The sequence below is a fragment of the Zonotrichia leucophrys genome, chromosome 26 (assembly GCF_028769735.1).
Source record: "Zonotrichia leucophrys gambelii isolate GWCS_2022_RI chromosome 26, RI_Zleu_2.0, whole genome shotgun sequence".
In the NCBI taxonomy this organism is placed as follows: domain Eukaryota; kingdom Metazoa; phylum Chordata; class Aves; order Passeriformes; family Passerellidae; genus Zonotrichia; species Zonotrichia leucophrys.
The window spans coordinates 2012166-2035707 of NC_088195.1; the positions used below are offsets into that span (position 1 = coordinate 2012166).

The window sequence follows — 23542 nt, forward strand, 5'->3', positions numbered from 1 at the left end:
CACCCTGTGCCAGGGCCTGCCCATCCTCACAGGGAAAAATTCCTTCCCAAAATCCCTGTGGAGGTGGGAATCCATCCCCTCATCCTGGCACTCCAAGCATGATGGAGATAAATCATAAATTATAAATAAATTATTTACAGGAGCTGTGCATGGGTGGGGGGAATTTCTGGAAAGATGAAAGGGAGCTCTCCTGGTAGCTCTGGCAGCATTCTGAGGGTAAAGAAGACAAGGACATCATCCCCTGGGTTTCCAGCAGAAATAAGAACCTGTGGGAGCATCCTTGTGTGAAATCCAAGCGCACACAGCAGGGCAGGGCCACAGCAGAAGCTGTGGGTGCTTTAAACAAGCCCAGCACCCACCTTGTTCTGTACCTGGCACAAAGGGCACAGGATCTGTGCTGGGGTTCTGAGCCAGCCAATGCCACAGGGCTGGGGGGGCTCAGGAATGCAGCCATGGACCCCCCAGAATATCAGCAGACTGATGGGGGTGGGCTGCTGGATTTTAATTTTTGAGGTGATTTATTTCCATGGAAGTACAAACAGACCCTGGCTTTGAAACTGGTGTGGTGCAAAACCTGCAGGACTGGCCATTCCTAAATGCGCCTTTCCTCAAGTTAGTGGTCAAGAAAATGCTCCCTCACAGTGACCAGAAATTCTCTGTCAGGTGGCTGATTGCAGCTTTTGTTCCTTCTCATCCCAGTGAGCACAAACCTGGATTCTCCTCAAGAATCTTCCCAAAAAATGCCTCTCTTCCACTCCACTGTTTTTTGTTATTACTCTTCCACAGCTTGACCCATGAAGAGCAAATTGTTGGGGGAATGTTGGGCTTGAACGAACCAGAACAATTTTCTGTCAGGTCAACTCTGAAAAATCTCAAAAAATTTCCATCAGCCTCCCTGGTGCAGCCCTGGCAAAAGGAGCCTGTGGGATGTGAATGAGGGCTGGGTCAGGCCCCTTTGGTCTGTCACCTCCAGCAGGGCTTGGGCAGGGAAATCAGGAGCCAGAGCTCCTGGAGAAATGGAACTGAGCCCCAAAAACTCATTTCATGTTGCTGCCCACATGACTGTTAAACAAAATGTGTCATTTGGAGCGTTTCCAGCAGAGACAGGGAAGTGCAGGAGCTGGTTCTGCTTTTTCTTGGAATCCAGCACTCACATCCCCAGCCCATTCCATGGAAATGAACCCAACCACAGCGAGGTTTGATCCCTGCAGCACTGGAATGAGTTTGCTTGGCCACAGGAGCTGAATTCTTGGGATTGGGGCAGGATTTGGGGTGGATATCCCACCCAGCCATGTCCACACTGCTCCTCTGCACACCTGCCTCTCCAAGGTTCTGCACTTTAATGGGATTGGAAAAGCAGATGTACAAGAGATCCTGGGAATGCCTCCACAGCTCTGCCTGCCACAAGAGGGGCAAACCCTCTGCTTTCTAAAACAAGAGGGAGAGCTGAAAATGCTCAGCAAACACCACACACAGCAGCAAAACTCAGCTTGTCCATCCACACACCTCCTGTCCTCACTCCCACTGTGTATTCCAGTTCCTTCCTCCCATTCCTGGCTCGTTTGGGGTTCTGTGCTTCATTCCTTGCTGGTCCTTGGGGCCTGGTTGAAGGCAATGATGGCATATTCCACGTGCTGGGGGTTCCTGGGAGCCTGGCTCGGTTCCACATTGCAGTAAAGAGGATCCTCAGGGCTGGAGGGGGATTGCACATCCAGGTTGATGTATGCTGGCCCTTTGCTGCCATCCTGAGAACTTTCCCTCCTCCCAGAGCTGCCAGGCTGGGAAAAGAAAGGGAAAACACTTGTTAGCATGAGTCAGTGCCAGGGCACAGCTGCTGCCAGGAGAAGGAGATTTTCCCACAAGGAAAGGGAGAATCTGTGTCAAATTTTACCTCTGATTTTCCTTCCCAAGGAAAGGAGAAGCTGTCTCAAATTTTACCTCTGGTTTTCCTTCCCAAGGAAAGGAGAAGCTGTCTCAAATTTTACCTCTGATTTTCCTTCCCAAGGAATGGAGAAGCTTTGTCCAGTTTTACCTCTGGTTTTCCTTCCCAAGGAAAGGAGAAGCTTTGTCCAGTTTTACCTCTGGTTTTCCTTCCCAAGGAAAGGAGAAGCTTTGTCCAGTTTTACCTCTGGTCATGACAGAGGTAGAGGAACAGGGAACTCTTTTCTTCCCCACCTCTCCTGGATACAGGTGGAGCCTCATGCTCTGACCCTGCTTGCTACTCCTTGAGTCTCTTCTCAAGGGTTACCAGAATTTGCTCCCCTGGGTTTGCTCCTGCTGGAGTTTCCTTGCATTAATTACCCCCCCTTTCTCTCCAGTTATGAATATTCCTCTCTCTGCTGCCATTAAATACCATTTCCCTCCTGTTTTAACCAAACTGAGCTCCAAGCTCCTCACCAGGTGGGTCTGACAGCTCCTCCCAGATTGCTGCTCAGGGGTCTGGCACCCTGTGGGAAATGTTTCATTTTCCTTACCTGTGCTGTGCCCTCTGCTCGGTCACTGGTGTCCTCTGCTTCTCTGTTACCTTTAGAATGAGGCAAAATCAGAGGGTTTAGATGAGGAGAAATCCATGAAAAGCTCTGCCTGAGGAGGTTTGGGACTGCCCATGATGGGATGTGCCTCTGGCCTGGGGAACACTTTTTGCTGTCTTTACTGCTCCTCTAAGGGGTTTGCACCTCTGGAGGAACCTGGGTTTGATTTATTCACAGGGGAGGCAGGGACGAGCCTGCCTTGAGACCTCCAACCTGACTGTTGAAGATTGCAATGCAAGATGTTTTCAATTGCCATCTGTAAAACAGATTACCTTGGTCAAGTGGGCAGTTTGCCTTATCTCTCTCTTTGAGTGACCACAATCACTCCTCTCTTGGGACAGGACATCTGCTGATAACAGCTATGGAATGTCACTGCATGGCTGATAAGAACTACAGCATCCCATGGGGAGATGCTCCGCCCAGGGAGCAGCATCCCGGAAAGGAGTTCAAGCATTCCTGCTGCTGGATATTAGATCACTGGATATTTATTCAAGCATTCCTAACTTTCGAGATACTTATATAATCTGGAGATTTTGGAACACCAGCACGGCTTCTCCACTGGATTCCCCAGAGGAACAGCAGCTGCCTCTCCTTCCCCTGGATCTTCAGAGCAATACTACACCCTTTTCTCCAGGATCCCTGCTCCAGCAGAACCAGCCCTGACACTGCAGGAGGGCTGAGCCACAATTCCAATGGGACTGCTGCCAACACCCTGACCCACAGGGTGTCAGGCTGGGTTCTGACTCTGGCAGTGTTGTTCTAGTGTACTGCATTGCTCATTTTATCCTTTTATTTCCTTCCCTATTAAAGAACTGTTATTTCCTGCTCCCATATTTTTGCCTGAGAACCCCTTAATTTAAAATTTACAGCAATTCAGAGGGGTGGGGAGGGTTCACATTCTCCATTTCAGGGGAGGCTCCTGCCTTTCCTTAGCAGACTCCTGGCTTTCCAAAGCAAGGCACTGACCTTCCCAGGGCTCTGAGCTCACCTGGGACAGCCCCAGCCCCACGTACCTGTTCTCAGGAGCAGCCTGTAGTGCCTGACAGCCAGGGCTGTGCAGCTGAGCAGGGCCAGGAGCAGCAGGATGAGCAGCACCACGGACAGGATGAGGAAGGTGTTCTCACTGCAGGTGGAGGAGAGGAAGGCAGTTACCAGGGTGGGATGGTTTAACAGCCCATCACCAAAGGTACCAAAAGAGGGACAGGGACAGGTTTCATGTGCTCAGTTGGAAGGAGGGTCTGGTTCTCCTGCAGATCCTGCAGGGTCCTCCCTCTGTGAGCCTGGGCAAGTCCCTGCTGATTCAGAAGGGGAAGGAGACACTGGGGACCTTTCCTGGTTCCTGAATCTTGATTTTTCTACTTGGCTGTATCTTCTGAGCTTTTCCTAAACCATTCTCCAGGCTTTAGAAACAAAGCTCAGAGTTCAGAGCTCCAAGCACAATTCCAGGCTCTCTGGAGCAGGGATGGTTCTGCTCTTAGGTGCTGCTGTGGCAATGATGACAGCAGATGTACAAAGGGAGAAAAATCCATTACGTTTAACTGGTAAATGGAATAAGAGCAGCCAAGGACTGTCTCATTGTTAAATATTCAGATAGGAGGGAATAAAGTTGAGGCTGAGGGGCAGAATCTGGGGGTTATGTTCATGTGAAGTGCAGAGCCGAAGGAGAAGAGAAGAGAAAGGGGACCTGCAGAAGGCTCTATCATGATTTTACCAATCTGCCTCTTTGGATTTAGGGTTAGGGCAGGAACTGGAGGAGCAGAGGCCACCTTTGGTGAGGATCCTGTCATATCCAATTCCCCTATAGGCAGGAGGCAGAGTGCCCAGGGCCTGCCTGCCAAAAGTGTATAACACGAGTAACCTGTGAGTGCTCAGGCTCAGAGATTCATTTAGGCCTTACCTGTCACCCAGAGTTTCTTGACTTTGGTTTTCAGAGTATGAACCACGTCCTTGACGCAACGCTGCAATCACAGACACGAGGAGAGGAATGGTCACTGTGGGGCTGCTCTGCATTCAGCAGTGAAACACCACAGTTGTCACTATTTGGTTCAGCAGCAAGGGCCAGACAGGCTCAGGCACGTCCTGTCCGGCCATATTGGTAAAAATACCAATACTCACCCTTGGAAACGTTGAGTGTGATCTCCTCCATGCGGAGCAGCCCGGAGCCGTCCAGCAGCGCACACCAGTACACGCCCGAGTCCTGCACCTGCAGCTGCTCCATGGTGACGGTCACAATGCCCTGCTGGGTGTCATCCTGGATCCTGACACGCTCCTGAGCCGTGCTGTTTGCTGCTGGGGACTCTGATGTGGTGGTGACCAGCACTTTGCACGTTTTCCCCTCTTCCCTTTTGCACCAGGCTTTGCTGACAGTGCTGTAGTCGGCGATCTTGTAGTGACACTTGACAGTGATGTTGGCTGACTTCTCGGCTGTGAGTTTCTGGGTCCCTGCAAAACAGACAGGATGTGTGCTGAGACCCCAAAAGGGGGGGTCCCAGAGTGGGGCACCCCCTCCCCAGCACTGCAATACCTCTGGGTCCCTGCAAAACAGAGAACATGGCAGGTACTCATGGGGACACAGAGAACATGGCAGGTACTCATGGGGACACAGAGAACATGGCAGGTACTCACTCTTGGACACACAAAACATGGCAGATACCCACAGAGACACAGAGAACATGGCAGGTACTCACTCTTGAACACAGAGAGCTTGACCTCCATTTTCCTGGTGTGCCCAGAGTCCAGTGCACACCAGTACACACCAGAGTCCTGGATCTGCAGGTTCTTCATGGTGACAACGAGAGCCATTTGAGCATTATACTGCACTGATACTCTGTCCTGCAGGGATTTCATTTCACTCTGTGCTGGAGATGTTCGTCCCATCCTAGGGGGTGTGCATTTGGACCCAGCTTGGCACCAGGCATTACTCCACACTGGGCACTGCACTGTCAGGGTGTCCAGCTCCCACTGGAGCAGCTCTGTGAAACACCAAAAGTGGCACTGCCCAGTCAGTACTGGGCACAGGGGCACCAGGGACAGACCATGCCCTGGGGCAACTCCCTCAGGGCAGGGGGAGTGGGAGCCAGCAGGACCAGGCAGGGCTGTGGGGCTCCTTCTCTCCCTGTGTGGGAGGGAAAGCAGGGAGCAAGGCTGGGGAGGGGGCTGGGGGGACCAGGGGAAGCTGCTCAGCCGTGGGGGAGAGGGGGGTAGAGCGGGGGAAGGAGTGATGTGGCTTCCTGACAAGGTTTGGCTTTGGGTGGGGTACAGGTACTCACCCCTGAAAACAATCAGCGAGATCCTCCCTAGCTGTTCATGTGTCCTACTGTTATAATTGTAAGCAGCACAGAAATATGTGCCTGAGTCCTCTGCCTTGAGGCCACTCATGGTGACAGAAACAGTCTTATTAGCTTCGTTATCCTTTATTTTAATTCTCCCATCCTGGGATTGTCTGGTGTCTTTATATGAGTATACACGCAGGACTTCTTGACATCCTCCATTTACCGGGGAGAAGCACCAGTATTTTTCCTGGTGGCCAGTAGTCCATGCTGCATAAGGACACTGGATGTACAGAGTGTTCCCTTCCCGTCGTCTGTAGGCTTCTGGGGCTTGGCCTTGGACACCTGGAAGGATCAGAAGTGGTGAGGGAGAGGGGAGCTGACCACAGAACCACAGAATTACAGCACGACAGAATCACAGAATCAACAAGGCTGGAGAAGACCTTTGAGATCACCAAGCCCAACCCATGTCCTCACGCCACCCTGTCACCCAGCCCATGGCACTCAGTGCCACATCCAGTCTGTTGTTGAACACCTGCAGGGGTGGTGACTCCCCCAGCTCCCTGGGCAGCCCTTTCCCTTCCCCATCACCCTTTCTGTGAAGGTGCAGAGACGCCCACAAACCCTCAGAGCCTGGTGCTGGTGCTGCAGGAGCTCCCAGGGCAGCAGGAAGGAGGTGGGGAGGGTTCTCCCTGTCCCCCGAGCCCTTCTCCTACCTGGGAAGCAGAGTGGCAGCAGGAACAGGGCTCTCAGCTCCATGGCCAGGGAAGGGGCATCACTGGGGGCTGCCCAGCGTGTGCCGTGCCAGCCTGGGTGCCCCTGGCCTCTCCTGCCTGGCAGTGACACAGCCGGGGGGGAAGTGCTGAGTTCTCGCTCTTGCCTCAAGCGGAAACACCTCCTCATGTTTTGTCACAAAATTAATATGACAGCAATCTCGGGGTGCTTTTGGGGAAGTGGCTGAGCCCAGCACGCAGCCTCTCCTGGTGCCAGGGGCTGCTGCTGCTCTCGCCTGGCTGGTGGCATTGGTTTTGTCGCCCTCCTGTCCCTCCAGCCCGTGGTGAGGTCGGCACACCTGGCTCCTCTTCCTCCCTGGCTGGTGGGAGGGAAATGTTCCAGGGTTTGAAATTTGAAATTCCAAATGTGGAGTTTGAATTCACATGAATTTCCTGCTGATTCTGCACCCAGGTGTTTTGCAGGGCTAACAGGGGGAATGGGGAATGGCTCCTTTCCCTCTTTCCCCCAGCCTCTCTGAGGAACTCTGCAAACCCACACAAAGCTGCTGTGCAGTGCTCCAGGTGAGTGCTGGAGCTGCTGTGTGTGCATCCCACAACCACAGCCCCCTCTGGGGGCAGCTCTGGGGGGCTCCCCCATGATCTCCCACAGCTGGTTCTGTCCCAGACAGCTGCTTGGGGAAGCAGGAGCAGTGTCAGGGCTGATCTGCCTCGAGGCCACATTTTCCTGGATGTAGGAGCACTGGGGGTGGGATGGTGGGGATGGATGGAGATGAGAGATCTCTGAAGCCAGGGCTTGGAATTTGGGGTTTGTTGCAAAGGGCCAAGTGCAGGGCCCTGCTGGGAGCTGCCAGCCACAGCTGGAGAAGGCCCCAAAGAGGGAGAGGTAAAGAGAGAGAAGGCAAGAGTGCGGTAAAGAGAGAATGGGAGAGTAAAAGAGAGGATCAGAGGGCAAGGTTTCCGTTACAATACAATAAATCTTCTGGGCTTGGAACTTGGGGTTTATTGCAAAGGGCCAAGTGCAGGGCCCTGCTGGGAGCTGCCAGCCACAGCTGGAGCAGGGCTGAGACAAGAGAAGGGGGACAGAGGATGAGAAAGAGAAAGAGGATGAGAGGGTAGGACAGTAAGAGGGTAAGAGAGCGAGGTTCCCATTACAATACAATAAATCTTCTTCTGTGCTGAATATTCTGATTCTCACTAACCAATCTAGTACAACATACAAATCCTATAGCATTTACATACAGCCTATAAGAATCATTACATTACCACACTGTGTTACATTTTAAACCCTAAAAACTCCTCTTTGGGCCCCTTCTGCCAAGCTGTAGGGTCTGCTCTGACCCTTGGGCCTGTCTGCAAACAGAGGGTGTTGTTCCATCCAAAGGGGATCACCTTCAATGGCCACACTATTGTTTTCCTGTTGTTCAGTAATTAAGGGATCTCAAAACTTGCTTTCATTTCCATCTCATAGTTTCTATATTCTCAAAATCTTTTGCCAGACAATCATATTTATAAGGCTTTCCTGTTCCATCTTCCCCAGCACCTGCCCTTTCTCTCTCTGGGTGCTGTAAGGAGAAGCTCTGTGCTTTTCCCTGCTCCCAGACACCCCGTGCTTCCACACTGGGAATTGTGTCCCTCACCAGCAGGGCTTGGCTGAGCCTTTCTGCCTCTCCTTCACCTCCCTGTGTCCTTCCCTGCCCTTGAAGGAGGAGCAGGAGCTGCTGTGCCAGCACGGCGTCCCCTGGGCCGGTACCTGCCCCGCTCCAGCAGAGCAGCACACTCAGCCTCCACTGACACCCCAGCTGCAAAGAATTTCCAATTATATGAATAAGCAGCTTATTAACAATACATTCTGGCTAATCATTTTGTGCTAGATATCTCTGCATTGTCTTGTCCCCAAATCCCTCTCTCATCAGGCACTTGATGCTCAGTAACGAGAAGGGGGAACACGCTCGGGCTCTGCTGAACAAATCCCAGGAGGCTGCAATTAGTTCAGTTCCTGCAACTGGTTGCCTCCAAACTGAGCCAAGAGCTGCTCCTCAGCCCTTCCCACGGCGTTTGCTGCATCCATGGGAGGTCCTGCCCCAGGGGAGAGGCTCTGTGGGGCAGGACAGGCCGTGAGGAGATGCCCATCCAGGGCCTGGCATCTTGGAGCAGCAGGAATGTGATGAAGTTGGGCCTTTTGCTGCATGTCTGGCAGAGGATCAATGTGATTTTAATGACAGAATCACAGGGGAGAAGATGAATGTTGTCTCAGGAGGTCACTTCAGCCAGCCCAGTGACACAGCAGGATCAGGCCTGTCCATGGCATTTCTAAAGATCTCTTTAAGCAGCTGAGGCTGCAGCATTTTCCTGTTCCAGTGAGGCACCAGCGCCATCTGAACACTCCTCCCAGCTCTGCCTCTCCCTGGCTTTGGTGCCTTGTTCCACTTCAATGCTGTTATACCCACTGTGACCTCAGAGATCAGATCAGATCATTCCCATTCCCATTCTCCCCTCAGTCCTTCCATTCCAGACTGACTCCAGACAGTTGCATCCCAAATATTTTGATTTTCCCTCCTCAGCTGTGTTCTTGACAACTCAGATCATTTCTCCCCCTTTCTCTGAACTCTGTTATCAATCCACCTCTTCCCTGTCTTCTTGGATTCCCCAAAGTTCCTTTGGAGCTTAAGGATGGAGCCATCCCCTCTCTGCTGCCTTCCAGCAAACCCTGGAGCTGCAGCTGATCGCAGCTGATTCACTCTGGTTGTGTCACACCCACAGAAGCGTGTCTGGGTTAGACTTTGCTGAAAATATCGGGGATTTGGGGTTTTTGGGGGGTTTTGGAGCAGAGGGCGCTGCAGTGGCGGAGCGCGGCCGCCAGGGGGCGGGGGAGGCTCAGGAATGAGCCCCGCGAGGGCCCCGGGCCGGGGACGGCACCGAGACCCAGGGACCACCCGGGACCCCCGACACTGCCCCCAGTGACACCCTGGGACCCCCAACACTGCCCCCAGTGACACCCCCGGTGCCACCCTGGGACCCCTGACACTGCCCCCAGGGCCACCCTGGGACCCCTGACACTGCCCACAGTGCCAGCCTGGGACCCCAAACACTGCCCCCAGTGACACCTCCAGTGCCACCCTGGGACCCCCGACACTGCCCCCAGGGCCACCCTAGAACCGCCCCGAGCCCCTTGTGCCATCCCCAGTGCCACCTGGGACCCCTGACAAAGCCCCCATTGCCACCCCAAGACCTTCACCTTGCCGTGTCAGGGACACCTCCCAGAGCCCCCAGTACCACCCTGGGACGACACCAAGTCCCCACTGCCAACCTTGGACCCCTGACACAGCCCCCAGGGCCACCCTGGGACTGCACTGAGCCCCAAGTGTCACCCTGGGACCCTTCCCACTGCCCCCAGTGCCCCCCTGCCATGGCAGGGACCCCTCCCACAGCCCAGGTGGCTCCAAGCCCCGTCCAGCGTGGCCTGGGACACCCCCAGGGATCCCCGTCACAGTGTCTGTGGCACTGGGTGATCTTTCACATCCCCTCCAACCCAAACCATCCCTCAATTCAAAGATATTCTTGCCTCACCTGCAGTGGGCTTTACAAAATGCTTTTCTCCAAAACTCTGAGCTGATTGCAGGCTGAACACCCGAGTGCTGAGCTGGGGGAGCCCACCAGGCCCTCCCTGGGACATAACCACGAGTTACATCAACACAGAGCAGCCCCTCACCCTCACCCAGCTCTGCAGGGACTGGGGGGATCAACCCCAAACAATCCTGGGAAAGGGGGATAATGGGATGAGGGAAACTCAGCATAAAGTACTGCAAGATGGCTCAGGAAGGAGCAGAGGCAGTGGGGAGGGGGAGCTGGGACCCCCAGGCTGGGTGTGGAGGGGCTGCTGGACCCTGCTCAGGAGCTGGACACTGCTCTGGGCTCCTGGGGAGGAGGAGAGGCCCCACAGCAGCAGCTTAGTGAGGGCCTGGTGTTTGGTCTGTTCCACATCAATGGGGCGTCCAGCTGTGGCTGAGGATGAAAGCAAGAGAGAGAGAGAGAGAGGGGATTAAAGGCTCCCAGGGTCTCCTCTAACCCGCCTCAGACTCGCCAAGAGGGCAGTGTGAGGCTTCAGGAAGGCTTCTTCATATGGAAAATATTATGGGAGGGAGAGAAAGAGGAGGGGGAAGGGAGCAGGGAGAGAGGGAGACTCTGTCCAGAGAGTGCTGGGGGAGGACTGACCACTGAAAGGCTTTTGGAGCCACAGGAGAAAGTGCTGAGCTCTGCTGATGGGGCACAGGTGAGATGAGTTTGGGAGGCCTGGAGATGAGAGAGTCACTGCAAGGGGAAATAAAAAGGATGAAAGGAAAGTGGAGAATGGGAGCAAAAGGGAGGAGAGAGGTGGCAGGGGAGGTGGTGAAAGGTGGGCTGGGGCTGCCAGGGGATGACAGGCAGCTGGGGGGGCCAGGAGAGAGCTCCTGCCTGCTGCTCTGCTCCCAGGGATGGAGAATGAATTTCGACCAGGCAGCTCTCTGCTGCGTGCTATGGGGGACAGGTGGGAGCTCCCCTACCTGCTGCTCTGCTCCCAGGAATGTTCCGGGGATGGGGAAGGAATTTCTCCCAGCACTGAGACATTCTGCACCCAGCACCAGCAATTTCCAGAGCAGGGTTTCCTGTCAGAGGTGTGGAACCCTCCTGCCTCTGGGGCAGGATAATCCTGGGATGTTCCAGGGATGGGGAACGAATTTCTAACCAGGCAGCTCTCTGCTCCGTGCTATGGGGGCCAGGTGGGAGCTCCTGCCTGCTGCTCTGCCCCCAGGAATGTTCCAGGGATGGGAACAGGAATGTTCCAGGATGGAGAAGGAATTTCTCCCAGCACTGAGACATTCTGCACCGAGTTTCCAGCAGGGTTTCCTGTCAGAGGTGTGGAGCCCTCCAGCCTCCGGGGCAGGATAATCCCGGGAGTTAACACCCAGCCCTGCTTATGGCCAGGATGAGGGACCTTTCCTGCCTCCTGTTCTGCCTGCCACCGTTTCCCTGCTCCCATTCCTGGGATTTTCTGCTCCCCCACGTGTGGCATTCCCGCTCTCTCCTCCTCCACCACCTCCCGCTGCTGAGAGCTGCCTGGCTCCCACTCCACTCCCCTCCTTGGTTTATCCTGAATGACCTTCCTCACCCTCATTTCCAGCACGCAGGGCACTGGGGGAGGGCAGTTTGTCCTTCCCTCACTGTCCTGCTGGTGCTCACACCAGGGTGGGTGGTCAGCATTCAAATCTGCAGCACCCTGCACACCAGGGTCAGGGATATTGGAAGATTTGGGCTGAAAAACACAGCTTTTCCACTTCCACACCCTGCCATGGGACACCTCCCACCATCCCAGGCTGCTCCAGGCTGGCCTTGGGCATGTCCAGGGATGGGGCAGCCACAGCTTCCCTGGGCACCCTGTGCCTCACCACCCTCGCAAAGGGAAATGTCCAGCCTGGCCTGGCTTGCTGTGTTCTTGGCCATCCCTGCAGCAGATGAACGCATTTCAGACGGTCCAGAAATTCAAAATGCAGAGCTGGGAGATGTGCCCTGACCCCCCAGTATGGACACACCTGCCAGGTGAGGGGATTCCTATGACCACCAATGTCCTGGTGCCTTGTGAATGACTGGATTTTACCAGCAAGGAGATCACTTCTCCCTCCTCCCTAGAAAACACTTCTGCTACAGAGTCTGAGGAATTTCAGATTAAAATTTCAAGTCAAGATCTCAAAATCTCAAGTTTTAGATGAAAATCTCAAGGTCTGAAGTGTCACAGGAGCAGCCACCCCAAAGGTGCTGCTGGGTTTGGGGACAGCAGCTCAGCTCTGACCCCTCTGGGCACTCAGCTGGATCCCACCCCAGCTGAGTCTCTTCCACCCTTCTCCTACAGAGCTGGAAAAGGTTTTTGCCCCTTCCCTGGCCCAGCAGGGCACAACTCCCTCTGCCCCCAGTGTGGAAATGTGCCTTCCTGTCCCTCCCTTCCCTGCCTTCCTGGGCAGCCAGCGTGGATGCCGTGCTGCCTGTCTGAGCTGCTTAGTTAAGAATAATAAACAAATTCCTAAATGGAAGGATATTCTTTAAACCTGCCTTGTGCTGCCTGCCAGGGAATGCAGAGCCCACCTCCTGTCCCCCTGCAGCTCCAGGCTCTCCTGAAACCTGAGCTGCTTCTCTGTGGAGCTGCTCCGTGGCCTCTGCGTGCACCTTCCCCCCTGACCCCGTCTGGATTCTCCTGTCCTTTTCCTGACACGCTCCTGGTGAGCTCCAGGCTCACTGTGCCTGCCCCACAGCCGGGCACAGTGTGGGTTTACATCAAGGAATCATGGAATTGTGGAATGGTTTGGGTTGGAGGGACCTTAAATGTCATCCCCCAGCTGTGGTAGAGACACTTGCGCCATCCCACGGTGCTCCAAACCCTGTCCAGCCTGGCCTTGGGTATTTCCAGGGATGGGGCAGCCACAGTTCTCTGGGAATTCTGTGCCAGGGCATGCCCACCCTCACAGGGAACAATCCCTTCCCATTGTCCTTTTCCCTGTCAGCAATCCCTCTGCAGCACAGCCCTGATCTCACCTGTTCTCCCTCCCCTCTGCAGCTCCTCTGACACAGGGATGCCTTTCCCTTCCTTTTCCCTTCCTTCCCCACGTTGCTCCTGCACGTTTTGCTGAGATCTTTTCCCACCTTGTCCCGCTGGTTCCCCTCCCAGCTCTCCCATTTCCCCCTTTCCTTGTCTGTGGCCCATTTTCCTCAGCCAGCACTCCCAGCCCTCAGGAAGCCGATGTCAGTTGGAGGCTGAGCAGTCCCTGGGACCCTCTGGCCCTGCCACACTTTTCAACCCACTTCTCATTTTTCTTCTTCTCCTCCTGTAATTTATTGTTTTCAGCTCTCCTTCTCCTCCTCCTCCTCAGCTCCTGCTGAAGGGAACTCATCCCCTGCCTCTTCCCTGTGTTTTCATCTGGAGAAACAGGGAAAAACCCATTTTGCTCTTTCCCCAGCTCCAATTCCCCTTCCACCCCCACACCCTCCCACCTCCCCTCCCAGCCCTGGAACCTTTCCCTGGTAGTGTTGCTGTAACTGTTCAATTAAAGGAGCAATTACAAAATCAATCAAAGCAAACCAGAGCTGAGCACTGAGGGGGGCCCAGCTGGGGACAGGGACGGTGCCAGAGCCCTGCCCAGCCTGGGGCAGCTCCATCAGGGTGGGGACACCCAGGACAGGGTGGCACTGGCACCACCAGCCTCACACCCCCTGCAGAATTCCCTCCTCAGAAAACCCTGGAAAAGCTGCTCCCCATGGTTTGGATCAGCCATTCTGTGATTTTAACAGGATAAATCCACACGTGGATGGGTTTATCTGAGATTTCTTGGGGTTTCTCCTGCTGATTCCCTTTCTCCTTTGGATGGGTGCTCCTGGAATCTCTGTGTCCCCTTTGTCACACACTGTCAGGTGACACTCACAGTGTTCCACTCCCCACTGTCCCTGTCTCCTCAGAGCTACATCCATGATTTTTACTACTGCAATTCCCTCCCAACACCTGCACCCTCTTGGTGCTGTCCCTGGCAGAGAGACACAAATCCTTCCAAACTCATCCCAAACCAGGCAAGATGAGCTGGAAAATGGGTTGGATTCAGAGGAAGTTGTACAAAGCACGAGTTTGGGTTCATCTGTGGGCAGAATCCTGGCAGCTTCCCACAAGGAATTCAGCTTTGGCACAAGGATTTTTCCAAGCAGACCCAGATCCTGCTCCTGGTTAAGCCCCATCCCTGGAAAGGCTGAGGCAAACCAAGCAGAATTTGGGATGGAAAGGATGGGAAAGGCTTTGATCTCTTCTTGGGAGGACATCCATGAGAGGAAGAGCTTCTGGGAGCCTTGGGATGACCCATCAGGAGCACACCTTGGTCTCACTCCTTGGTTCTAGGCCAGCTCCTCTGATGGAAGGGGACTGCTTTCCACAAGGAAATTTAGGAGTTTTCCACAAGGAATTCAGCTTTGGCACAAGGATTTTTCCAGGCAGACCCAGATCCTGCTCCTGGTGGCACCAGGGAAAGCCCCATCACCACCCCATCCTTTCCATCCCAAATTCTCCTCAGCTGAGGCAGACTGAGGAGAATTTGGGATGGAAAGGATGGGAAAGGCTTTGTTGTCTTCTTGTGAAGACATCCATGAGAGGAAGAGCTCCTGGGAGCCTTGGGATGATCCATCAGGAGCACACCTTGGTGTCACTGGGTTCTGGGAAGACCCCTCTGATGGAAGGGAGGCAGGACTGGAGCCATTGTACGAGGAGCTGTGATCCCTGGTTGTGCACAGTCAGAGGAGCAGCATCCCAAAGGTTTATCCTTCCTTTCAGAGCAGGAATCTGGCAGCATTCCTGGGGCAGGAGTCCAGTTTGGCTCTCACTCTCAGTGAGCAATCCCAAAAGCCCTGTCACCCTGCAGGTCCCAGGCACTCAGGGCTGTGACACTTCCCAAATCCATTTGCCAGGATGCCTTAAGGAGGTCCCCATCCCTTGGGGATTTTTTATTTTTCTTTCAGTTTGGTCACCCCCAGCTCAGAGGTTGATATCTATTAAATACTGAAGATAAGCACACAACTTCCCCCCATTCCCAAGTTCCATATCTGACATTTTTGCTGCTGCAAAACTCCTCGATTTCCCCACCCACCTGGAAACACAGGATGAGGAGGGCTGGAAAGGCAGGAATTTGGCACAGGGGTGGGTTGATTTTCCTGCCCCTTATCAGCCTGGTGCCAGGTTATCTTGGATTGTGCTGATACCATTCAGGGTGGATTTACTGGGTGTGCCCTCAGCCTTGGTGTTTGGATAAATCCAAGGAAATCAGGGGCTGTTTCCAAGCTCTTTAAAGCCTGAAACATCAGCCCAGCTGTGCAGGGGATGCAAGTCTGCAGGTGCTGCTGGGTTGGGACTATTTGGTCATCAATAATTTGGGAAAATCACCAAGGTTTTGTCCTTTGGCTCTCAGTCCTAACTAGATTTTAGTTTGTGACTTTCACACAGCCTTTGGTTGGAAGGATCAGCTGAGAGCCTGGATGAGATTCCCATTTTTTCCTGGTGAGTTTGGGAGAGGAACCATGGTGGGAATGACCTCCAATGGCAGGTGGGACAGGGAGAGATGTTATTTCAGAAGCCTTTTGTCCCAAAGCCACCAACCTGTCACCCATCCATCAAGGCATGGCTGGCAAGGAGCAGATCCCAGTTCAGGAGGGAGGAAAACCCACCTGGCTCCTTGGACAAGCAGCAGATGAAGACTCCAAAAACTCTGCAGGGCTGAGAGATCCCAGCTCCAATTCCCAGTTTTTTGGGGTGGGATGGAGGTGGATAATGGACCTGGACATGCTCCCACTTGGTTTCTGTCAGGTGGAAATCACAGTCCCGTGGGGATTGACTCCTTGTATGTGGGGGTCTCACTCCTGACTCGCAGCAGGATAAATAATGGGAATTGTTTTACAGTGAGGAATTTTTTTACAGTTTTTTAGAGCCTGGCACAGGTTGTCCATGGAAGCTGTGGCTGCCCCTGGATCCCTGGCAGTGCCCAAGGCCAGGCTGGGCAGGGCTTGGAGCACCCTGGGATGGTGGAATTGTCCCTGCCCATGGCAGTGGGTGGGATAAAATGATTTTTAACCCAACCCAACCCATCTTGTGACCCCACAAACACCCAAATCCTGCGCTCCCAGGTGCCAGCCTGGCACTCCTGCAGCTGCCAGCCCCTGTGTCCCTGTGTCCCAGGGGGTGTGTGGGGACACAGCCACGTGCCCGGGTGGTGGCACCATGGACGAGCCTCTGGCCATGTCCAGCTGCTCTCTGCCATCTATATTTGGTCAAAAAATGACTGGGAATTGTTTGTTTGTGGCTCCTTGGAAACCCCCCCCTGTGGAAATGGCTCCTTTTGTTTGGTTACTTGGGAAAAATATTTTCCTCTCCTTCTTTCCCTATTTTGAAACACGAAAAAAGGCAAGCTTTAAAAAGCCCAGGAATATCCTGGAGTGTCACCAGGCCCCAGCTCTGCCCGTGGCTCCATCTCTCCCTGACACTCTGCTCCACCTTCCTGCACATCCTGACAATGGAAACACCATTTAAATGTCCTCCAAGTTTCTCTTCCCATTCAAAGAGGGGATTTATTCTCTTTTTTTTTTCTTTCTTTTTTTTTTTCTAAATCAGAATTAATGTGATTCTAATGTGTTCCTTTTGATCTTCAGGGGATTTTTTACACTGATGATCCCTAATTTCAAATTTTTTTTTCCTCCCTCTCCTTCTTTTTTTTTTTTTTTTTTGGTTTTAATTGTTTTAAAAAGCTTCAGCGAAAAGGGGGAGAAGAAAAAAAAATCCATCCTCCTTCTTTGGCACATCTTTAACCTTTAAGTACCTCTGGAAAAAAATGTTTAAAATATATTATACATTTTTAAAGAGGGTGCGTTTGACAGGTCAGTCTCAAACCTCTCTCTCTTTCCTTGCGCTGTGTTGGAATAAGACAATTTTGCAGCTTGGATTTTTTTGACAGTTAAATTGCAATGTAGGCAGAGGGTGGAATAGGGATCCTGTCTCTTTAACTCTCGAACTAGACAAAGACTTTTCCCCTCTGAGAGCTGAGCCCGGGATCAGAACTGTCAGATGATCTCGTAGCACTTGGGAGAGTTTGCAAAGTCATAATTATATCTTTTAACCTGTCTTGCTCTTTGCAAAAGAAAGGTCCTATTATATTGAAATGAGATTATTAGCCATCAAATACTTTCTTTCTTGGGATTCTTCTTTCCTTAAAAAAAAAAAAAATCTATATATGTATATATATATAAAAAATTCAAATACCTTAACTACTTTGCAATTGAATTTTTATAAAATTTACTTTTCGCTAAATAAACGTTCAGGAGCAGCTGGGGTTTTTTGAAAGTGTTTTTAAAAGGGTGTTTTCAATATGCAGATGCAAAACAAAAAAAAAATCAGACTAAATGTCTGAAATGTCACCTGGATAATTAAAGGAAGGTAAAGTTTCAGAGCTCAGTTCAGGTTTTTTCTCTAACCCTCGTGCTTTTCTTCATTTCAATGCCAAAAATATATTTTCCCCCGAAACCAAATCATTTTCAACCTTCCATTTTCTCTTTATTATTTTTTTTTCTGTCTTTTCTTCCTGAGAAAACCCCAAATAACTGGATAGGGTTTTTTTTAACCCCCACAATTAAAATCCCCACACAGCAGTGTCAGTGTGGGCTGGAACAAAAGGGGACAAGTGCTGTAAAAGGAATTAAAGTGTCACCAAAATCACAGGAAAATCCCATCCCAAATTCAAGGAAAAGCCTCTTCAAGGAGCTCACCCAGTACCCAGTTGGCACAACAGTTACACCCAGGCAAAATTTGGAATTTGGGATTAGGAATGGCGGATATTTAGCATATTTTAAAATATCTGGCTGAGTAAGGATTGAGAGGATATAAAATAGTTGAAATCTATAGAAAATCTGGGCCTGATCCCAAAATCTCTGAAGCCAATGAGGATCCTTCCACCTGCCCAGTGGCTCCAGCAGCCTTTGCTGGGAGGGACTGGTGGCTTTAATGGGGTGATTAAAGTGCTGCCATTCATGGCCTTGTAATTCAGATTGTCCTTTATAAACTCCCTTTTCAGGGCTGGCCATACAATTCCATCCTGAGATTAAATTCAGATTTAACAAAGGGTGCAAACCCCTGTCTCAGGGTGACAGGAGCTCACCACTGGTTTATGGGGCTTTTAAAGACAAAAATTAAATTTTTTAAAATAATTTTTCGAATGCTCTGTAGGGTCCTGCAGGAGTCTCCATCACTTCACCAATATGAAATTTAAGACGAGGGGAACTGTTACTATGAGTAAAGTTACTCCCAGGTTAAGTCTGGTGTGTGTTTGGTGCACACCTCAGCTTGTATTTTCTTTTTCTGTGGATCAAATTCTGGGTTTTCTTAATTCCAAAGTCCATTATTTAACCCCCGATTAACCACAGAGATGTCTCCTCACACACAGCCCAGGTGAGTGACAGACCCACCCCACGTCACAACAGCCCCTGATTCGGAACCAAACCACCCCAGAAAAGGTTTTTTTTGATGGAAAGAACATTTTTCAGGACAGGAAAATCTGGGATTCACAGAGCTGCACATCAGCACCTGCTGAATATTCCAGAAACCCAGGCACCTGCTCAGAGGCTCCGTCTCCAGAGTTCCCTTTGCTACTGAAACCTCTCCCTGCCTTCCCTGCTTTTAATACCCACAAACTAAACCTACTTGAGCCCATTTTAAAACCACGTATTTCCCCCTGATTTATAGAACAAAACATTCAAGGAAATCACTGGCCACTCTCAGCAGGTGTTCTGTGTCCCTCCAGCTTTTGCTTTTCCTGCTGAAGCTGCAGCTCCGAGTTCAAGGCAGGAGCAAATGTCTGCTTTCACTCCTGCATTTCTGCCCTTCTATTTCTTTTCCAAGGGGATGACTTCAGAGCAGAGAGTGGCAGAGATTCATGGAGTGCCTGCCTGAGCTGCCTTTAATTGTCCCTGCGTGCTGGGGAGCCAGGAGATAAGAGCAGAGAGCCACTTCAACCTGTGTGAATTGGCAGTGGCCCCCTGACTCGCTGGAGCAGCCTCAGTCTACACCACCGAGGATCTGACTTGGAATTTCAAGGCTTTCCAGTTGCTATCATAAATATCTCTTCTTTTTCTTGGCAATGAAGTCATCTAGAGAGTGGTTCCAAAAAATTAAAAGAAGCTGTTGGCAGATGTGTCTATTAGTTTGAGCTGGAGGGGTTTGGCTTTTTTGGAGGCTTGAGCTCAGACGTGGTGTAGCCTGGAGGCTTCTGGACGTCCACAGTAGCTTTACCTTTGGCTGGGCTGTTGTTCCTGGAGGAATGTGCTTTGTTGAGGTGTAGGAGAGGTTTAAATGAGAGATCAGGGAGAAATGGGGAATGGGAAGAATTCCAAAGCTGCCCCTTGTCTCACTGATGAATCCCCGAGTCGCAGGGATGAACGTGTGCTAGGCCATGTGAGGTGATATCCAAGTTTGCACGTTTAAAACACTAAACCAGCACCTTTCCCAAGGGCAGACTGGTTTTTTTGCCTGTAAAAAACTCTCCCAGCCTCCTGGGAGCAGAATTCCTCAGCAGGGCTGTGCTGGGGAAGCCCGGCCCAGCCAGGCCTGCCATGGCCGGGGCGCGGGGCTGGCGCCGCTCTGGGTGTGGGTGTAAACACGAGCCAGGAATGCCAAAACCAGCCAGGTGTGCCAAGCCCAGCGTGCCCCAGGTGTGCTAAGCCTGGTGTGCCCCCGGTGTGCCAAGCCCAGCGTGCCCTGGCTGTGCTGGGCTGGGTTCTCTGCAGTCTCTCCGGAGCCATCCATGCCCCACTCCTGGCTCCAGGGGATGTGGAAGTTGCTGTGTTTGCTCTCCTTTGGCAGAGCCTGGAGGCCCTGAGGGCTTCCTTGAAGTTGAGGGTGGCTTTGCAGAGTAGGGCTGGGGAAAAAAATGAAGCTGTGTTTTGGAGAAACGAGGTTTTGGTTGGTGGGGCTCACGCCAGAGGGACTCACACATGTCCTGCTGCTCCTGTCTGTGGCCTGTGCTCACATACACAAATCCAGGTGAAACTCTCTACAAATTCCCAGCTGGAGCTGAAATTGCCTGGATTTTATCATTTGGCCTTGGGACTCACTCAGAAAAAGCATCAAAGCCTTCTGCTCCACCACTGAGTTAAACTGGCTTTGGGGGCTCAGCTGCCCACAGGCCCTGGAGAGCAGAGCAGTGCACGAATGGCCGCGTGCTGCTCTCCTGGGCTGTGCCAGCCACAAACCAGAGCCACCAGGAGCTGAAATCCCATTGCTCTGTGTGGTGTCACCCTTCCTGACAGGAATCACTCATCAGGAAGGTGATAATTAGCAGCAACTCCCAGAAGGGGAGGAAGGACTTGCTGTGGGCATCATTCACCTTGGCAGCTCTCCTGGCAGTTTGGTGTGAGCCCAGAGAGCAGCATGGGCAGCATTTGTGTTGGTGGAGCCTTTTTGGGCAATACCAGCTCCCCAAACTTTGCTAAGTGGAGCATTTTTCCTCAAGCAGCTCCGCTTCTTGCTGCCAAGACAGTCCTATCACCTCCAGATACTCAGCACTTTCCAGGCTGGATCAATGGGCAATTGTTCCAGAAACACATGGAACTCCCCAGCCTGCCTCTCTCCTTCTGTTGTCTTGTGTTTTCATTGGGTTTTTATTTTTTTTTTTGAAAATTTTATTTCAACCTTTAACAAAACCCCCAGAGATCCGAGCAAAAAATAGCACGAATAAGAAAACAAATTCTATCATAATTTTTCTCCAGGCCAGGGAAATAATTGCCCGGCGTGCTCTGCTCCTCCTTCCCCAGCCCCAGGAAGGTTTTACGAGCTGGAGCAGCCGCTCTCTCAGGAGGTGCTAGAGAGGAAAAGGAACCCACAAAGCCAGGGCCGTGTTTTCCATCTGCTGTTTCCCCATGGAAGCCAGGCCCAGCAGTGACAAACCCCTCAGATCCTTGTCAGGGAGCTGAGCTGACACCTGGCCCCGGTGCAGTGACCATTCCAGGGCACTGGACTCAGCTCAGTCCCACATTTTGCGTTTTCAGGCCCCTCACAATAATCACCTCTTAACTCCCCCTCCCTCCTCGGCTCTGGGCTCTGAGCAACAGCAGACGGGAGATTTCATGTGCCATAAATATTTAGATTGTGCCTGTGTGTTTATAACACTTGCTCGGGGTGGGACTGGAGCTGCTCACACTCACACCTGATGCTGGGGAAAGTTTTCCATCACCTCACGGGGACCACGGAGCAGTTTTGAGCCAGCCCTGCTGGGGATCAGGGTCTGGATTGTCCTTCCCTGTCCTCCTGCTGGAAAACAGCCCCAGGAACAAAGTGAGGGGGATTTCATGGAGATGCTGCTCCAGAGGATGCAAAGGGAAAAAAAAGAGTGGTGGTAGGGATGGAATGGGAAATTTTTGCAGTGTTACCAGGGGAAACAGGTCCCCTGTGCACCACAGAGGTTCCAACACGGAATCCCAGCCTGGTTTGGGTTGGAAGGGACCTTAAATCCCATCTCATTCCATCCCCTGCCATGGCCAGGGACACCTTCCACCATCCCAGCCTGCTCCAAGCCCCATCCCATGGCATGGTTCCCCTGGAAAAGCTGGAATAACTAAAGCAGAGGATTTAAGAGCAGGTTAGACCACAGGAAGGGCATTAAAGGGGATTTTTGGAGTGCAGAACAGCCCAGCTGAGGCTCTAGGCCCTCTTCCACAAGGATCAGGCCAAGCTGTGCTGTGCTGGTGGCCCTGGCTGGGTTGAACTGGGCAAACTGGGAGGCCCTGCAGGGCAGGCCCCGTGCTCAGCCCAGCACTCTCCAGAGCATCGAGGCTCTGAAGTGTTATGGAATTTTTGGGGCTTTAATAAATGTGTTTTTACGAATGTTTCTTTAGGGGAAAATATTTTTCTTTTGTTTCTCTGCACAGCCTCTTTAGGACTTGCTGTGGAAGTGCAGCCAATACTTTGAGCTCTGGCTCGATTTTTCCCTGTCCTGTGCTTTTTTTTTCCTCTCCTTTTGTTTTGTTTTTTTTTTTTTTTTTTGAGAAGAAATAAATCTCAGGTTTTAGTCCCTTCCCTTGCTTCTATTCCATCTACCTGCCGGGTTCTGTTATGTGGATTTAGAAACAGGAAAAATGACTCCATGGCAAACTTGGGAAGGGTTTTCCTCCCTGGGCAGGAGGTTTGATGTTTGTCTCTGCTCCAACCTTTTTTCTGGAGACTTTAATACTTATCATGGTCAGAGATAAAGCATCACCAAAGATGAATAATAAAGGATGCCCAGTTTGGAGATTGTTGGTTCCTCTTTAAATTTTGAGTTTGATGTAGTGAGGACTGGAGTGAAGAAGGAAAAAAAAAACAGAGAAAAAGAGCGAGAAAACCCTTCCTCATCTTGTTTTAGAATCAGCAGATGGAAAGGAAACATAAACTCAATTTTATGTGGATTATGAGGCACCTATAAAGAGTCATATGAACTGAGACACTTGGCTCTGGTACCCTAATGATACCTATGGAACAATATGTGAAACCTATTACACTCTCCTGGCTGTATGTGTGTGTATATATTTATATATATGGACAGAGAATGAGCGAGGGGGACGAAATATGGGGCCTTTATTTTTATTGGCTTCTGCGAAGAATAAATTACACAGCAAGGGCAAGGTTAAATTATTGTAAATGTCTGTATGAAAGGCATCACTTAATTATTAACAGTCTGCTACAAATAAAAGGTACAGATGCTAAAATGGCCTGACCTGCTGGATTGGGGGGTTGTTTAAAGTTGGGGCTGAGGCCCACAGCTGACTTGTTCTGTCAGACAGGCTGGAAAAAGAGGCAGGGTAAGGTTTCATTGCAGGGTGGCTTCGAGCCTTCTTTCCCAGATGGCAAAGGAAGGCTTGGAAAATGGGGCAGGGGAAGGTGGGAGCATTCTGAAATCAAGGGGATTTGATTTCCACTGCCAGCAGAGAGAGAACCACCTGGATGGGGAAAAGATGGAAACTCCAAGAGTTTAACTCCCTGTAAATTCTGTCTGGCAGCCTCTCTCCCTCATGCCTTGCCCACAAAGGGCAAATCCACAGTGGATTTTTCTTAAAGTGGGATTTGGAAACTCACCCCTGTCCCAGGTAGGAGAAGGTCAGAACCCCTTTAAAGAGGTGGCTGCACCTGGGCAGTCTGCAAAAGGTAACTCACAGACAGAACCATCCCAGCATGGAATTTTCACAGGGAAACTCGGAGGCTGCACCAAGCTGGGAGAAAAAAAAATAAAATCTGAAACTCCACCAGTCTATAAGAATGAAAGAACTCTGTGGAAAGCTCTCCTTTGCACTCACTCACCAAATTAAAGCTGCTTTTGGCAGGGAAGGGGCCGTGGCTGTGATTCCACGCTCAGCCTCGGGGCCAGATGGAATCCCCTGGAGCAGCTGGGCTCACCCCCTGCCCACTCCCACCCTCTCCTGCACGCTCCAGGCACTCCCT

General features: G+C 51.7%; 1 protein-coding gene across 3 annotated transcripts; it reads right to left on the reverse strand.

The window, feature by feature from the left end:
* Window positions 1–1340: 1340 nt before the first annotated feature.
* Window positions 1341–10678, reverse strand: LOC135458123 (polymeric immunoglobulin receptor-like). Of its 3 annotated transcripts, XM_064733073.1 has the most exons (9): window positions 10102–10678; window positions 6517–6633; window positions 5801–6145; window positions 5219–5503; window positions 4647–4973; window positions 4429–4489; window positions 3545–3654; window positions 2475–2524; window positions 1341–1778 (listed from the first exon to the last, which is right to left on the reverse strand). In XM_064733073.1, exons 1-9 carry the CDS (start codon window positions 10205–10207, stop codon window positions 1578–1580), a joined length of 1602 nt encoding a protein of 533 aa, XP_064589143.1. In that variant the 5' UTR covers window positions 10208–10678; the 3' UTR covers window positions 1341–1577. The 3 variants fall into 3 exon arrangements, with proteins under 3 accessions (XP_064589143.1, XP_064589144.1, XP_064589145.1); XM_064733074.1 differs by lacking the exon at window positions 6517–6633; XM_064733075.1 differs by lacking the exon at window positions 10102–10678 and having other exon boundaries at window positions 6517–6679.
* Between the last annotated feature and the right edge of the window lie 12864 nt (window positions 10679–23542).

Bases quoted from the DNA above. Each gene is read 5' to 3' on its own strand.
- LOC135458123 (XM_064733073.1), bottom strand. From the start codon at position 10,207: ATGTCCCAGGGAGGGCCTGGTGGGCTCCCCCAGCTCAGCACTCGGGTG. The intron at 5,504-5,800 runs GTGAGTACCTGT...GGTGTTTCACAG, and splicing joins CTCGCTGATTGTTTTCAGGG to AGCTGCTCCAGTGGGAGCTG. The intron at 1,779-2,474 runs GTAAGGAAAATG...TTCTTTTCCCAG, and splicing joins GAGCAGAGGGCACAGCACAG to CCTGGCAGCTCTGGGAGGAG.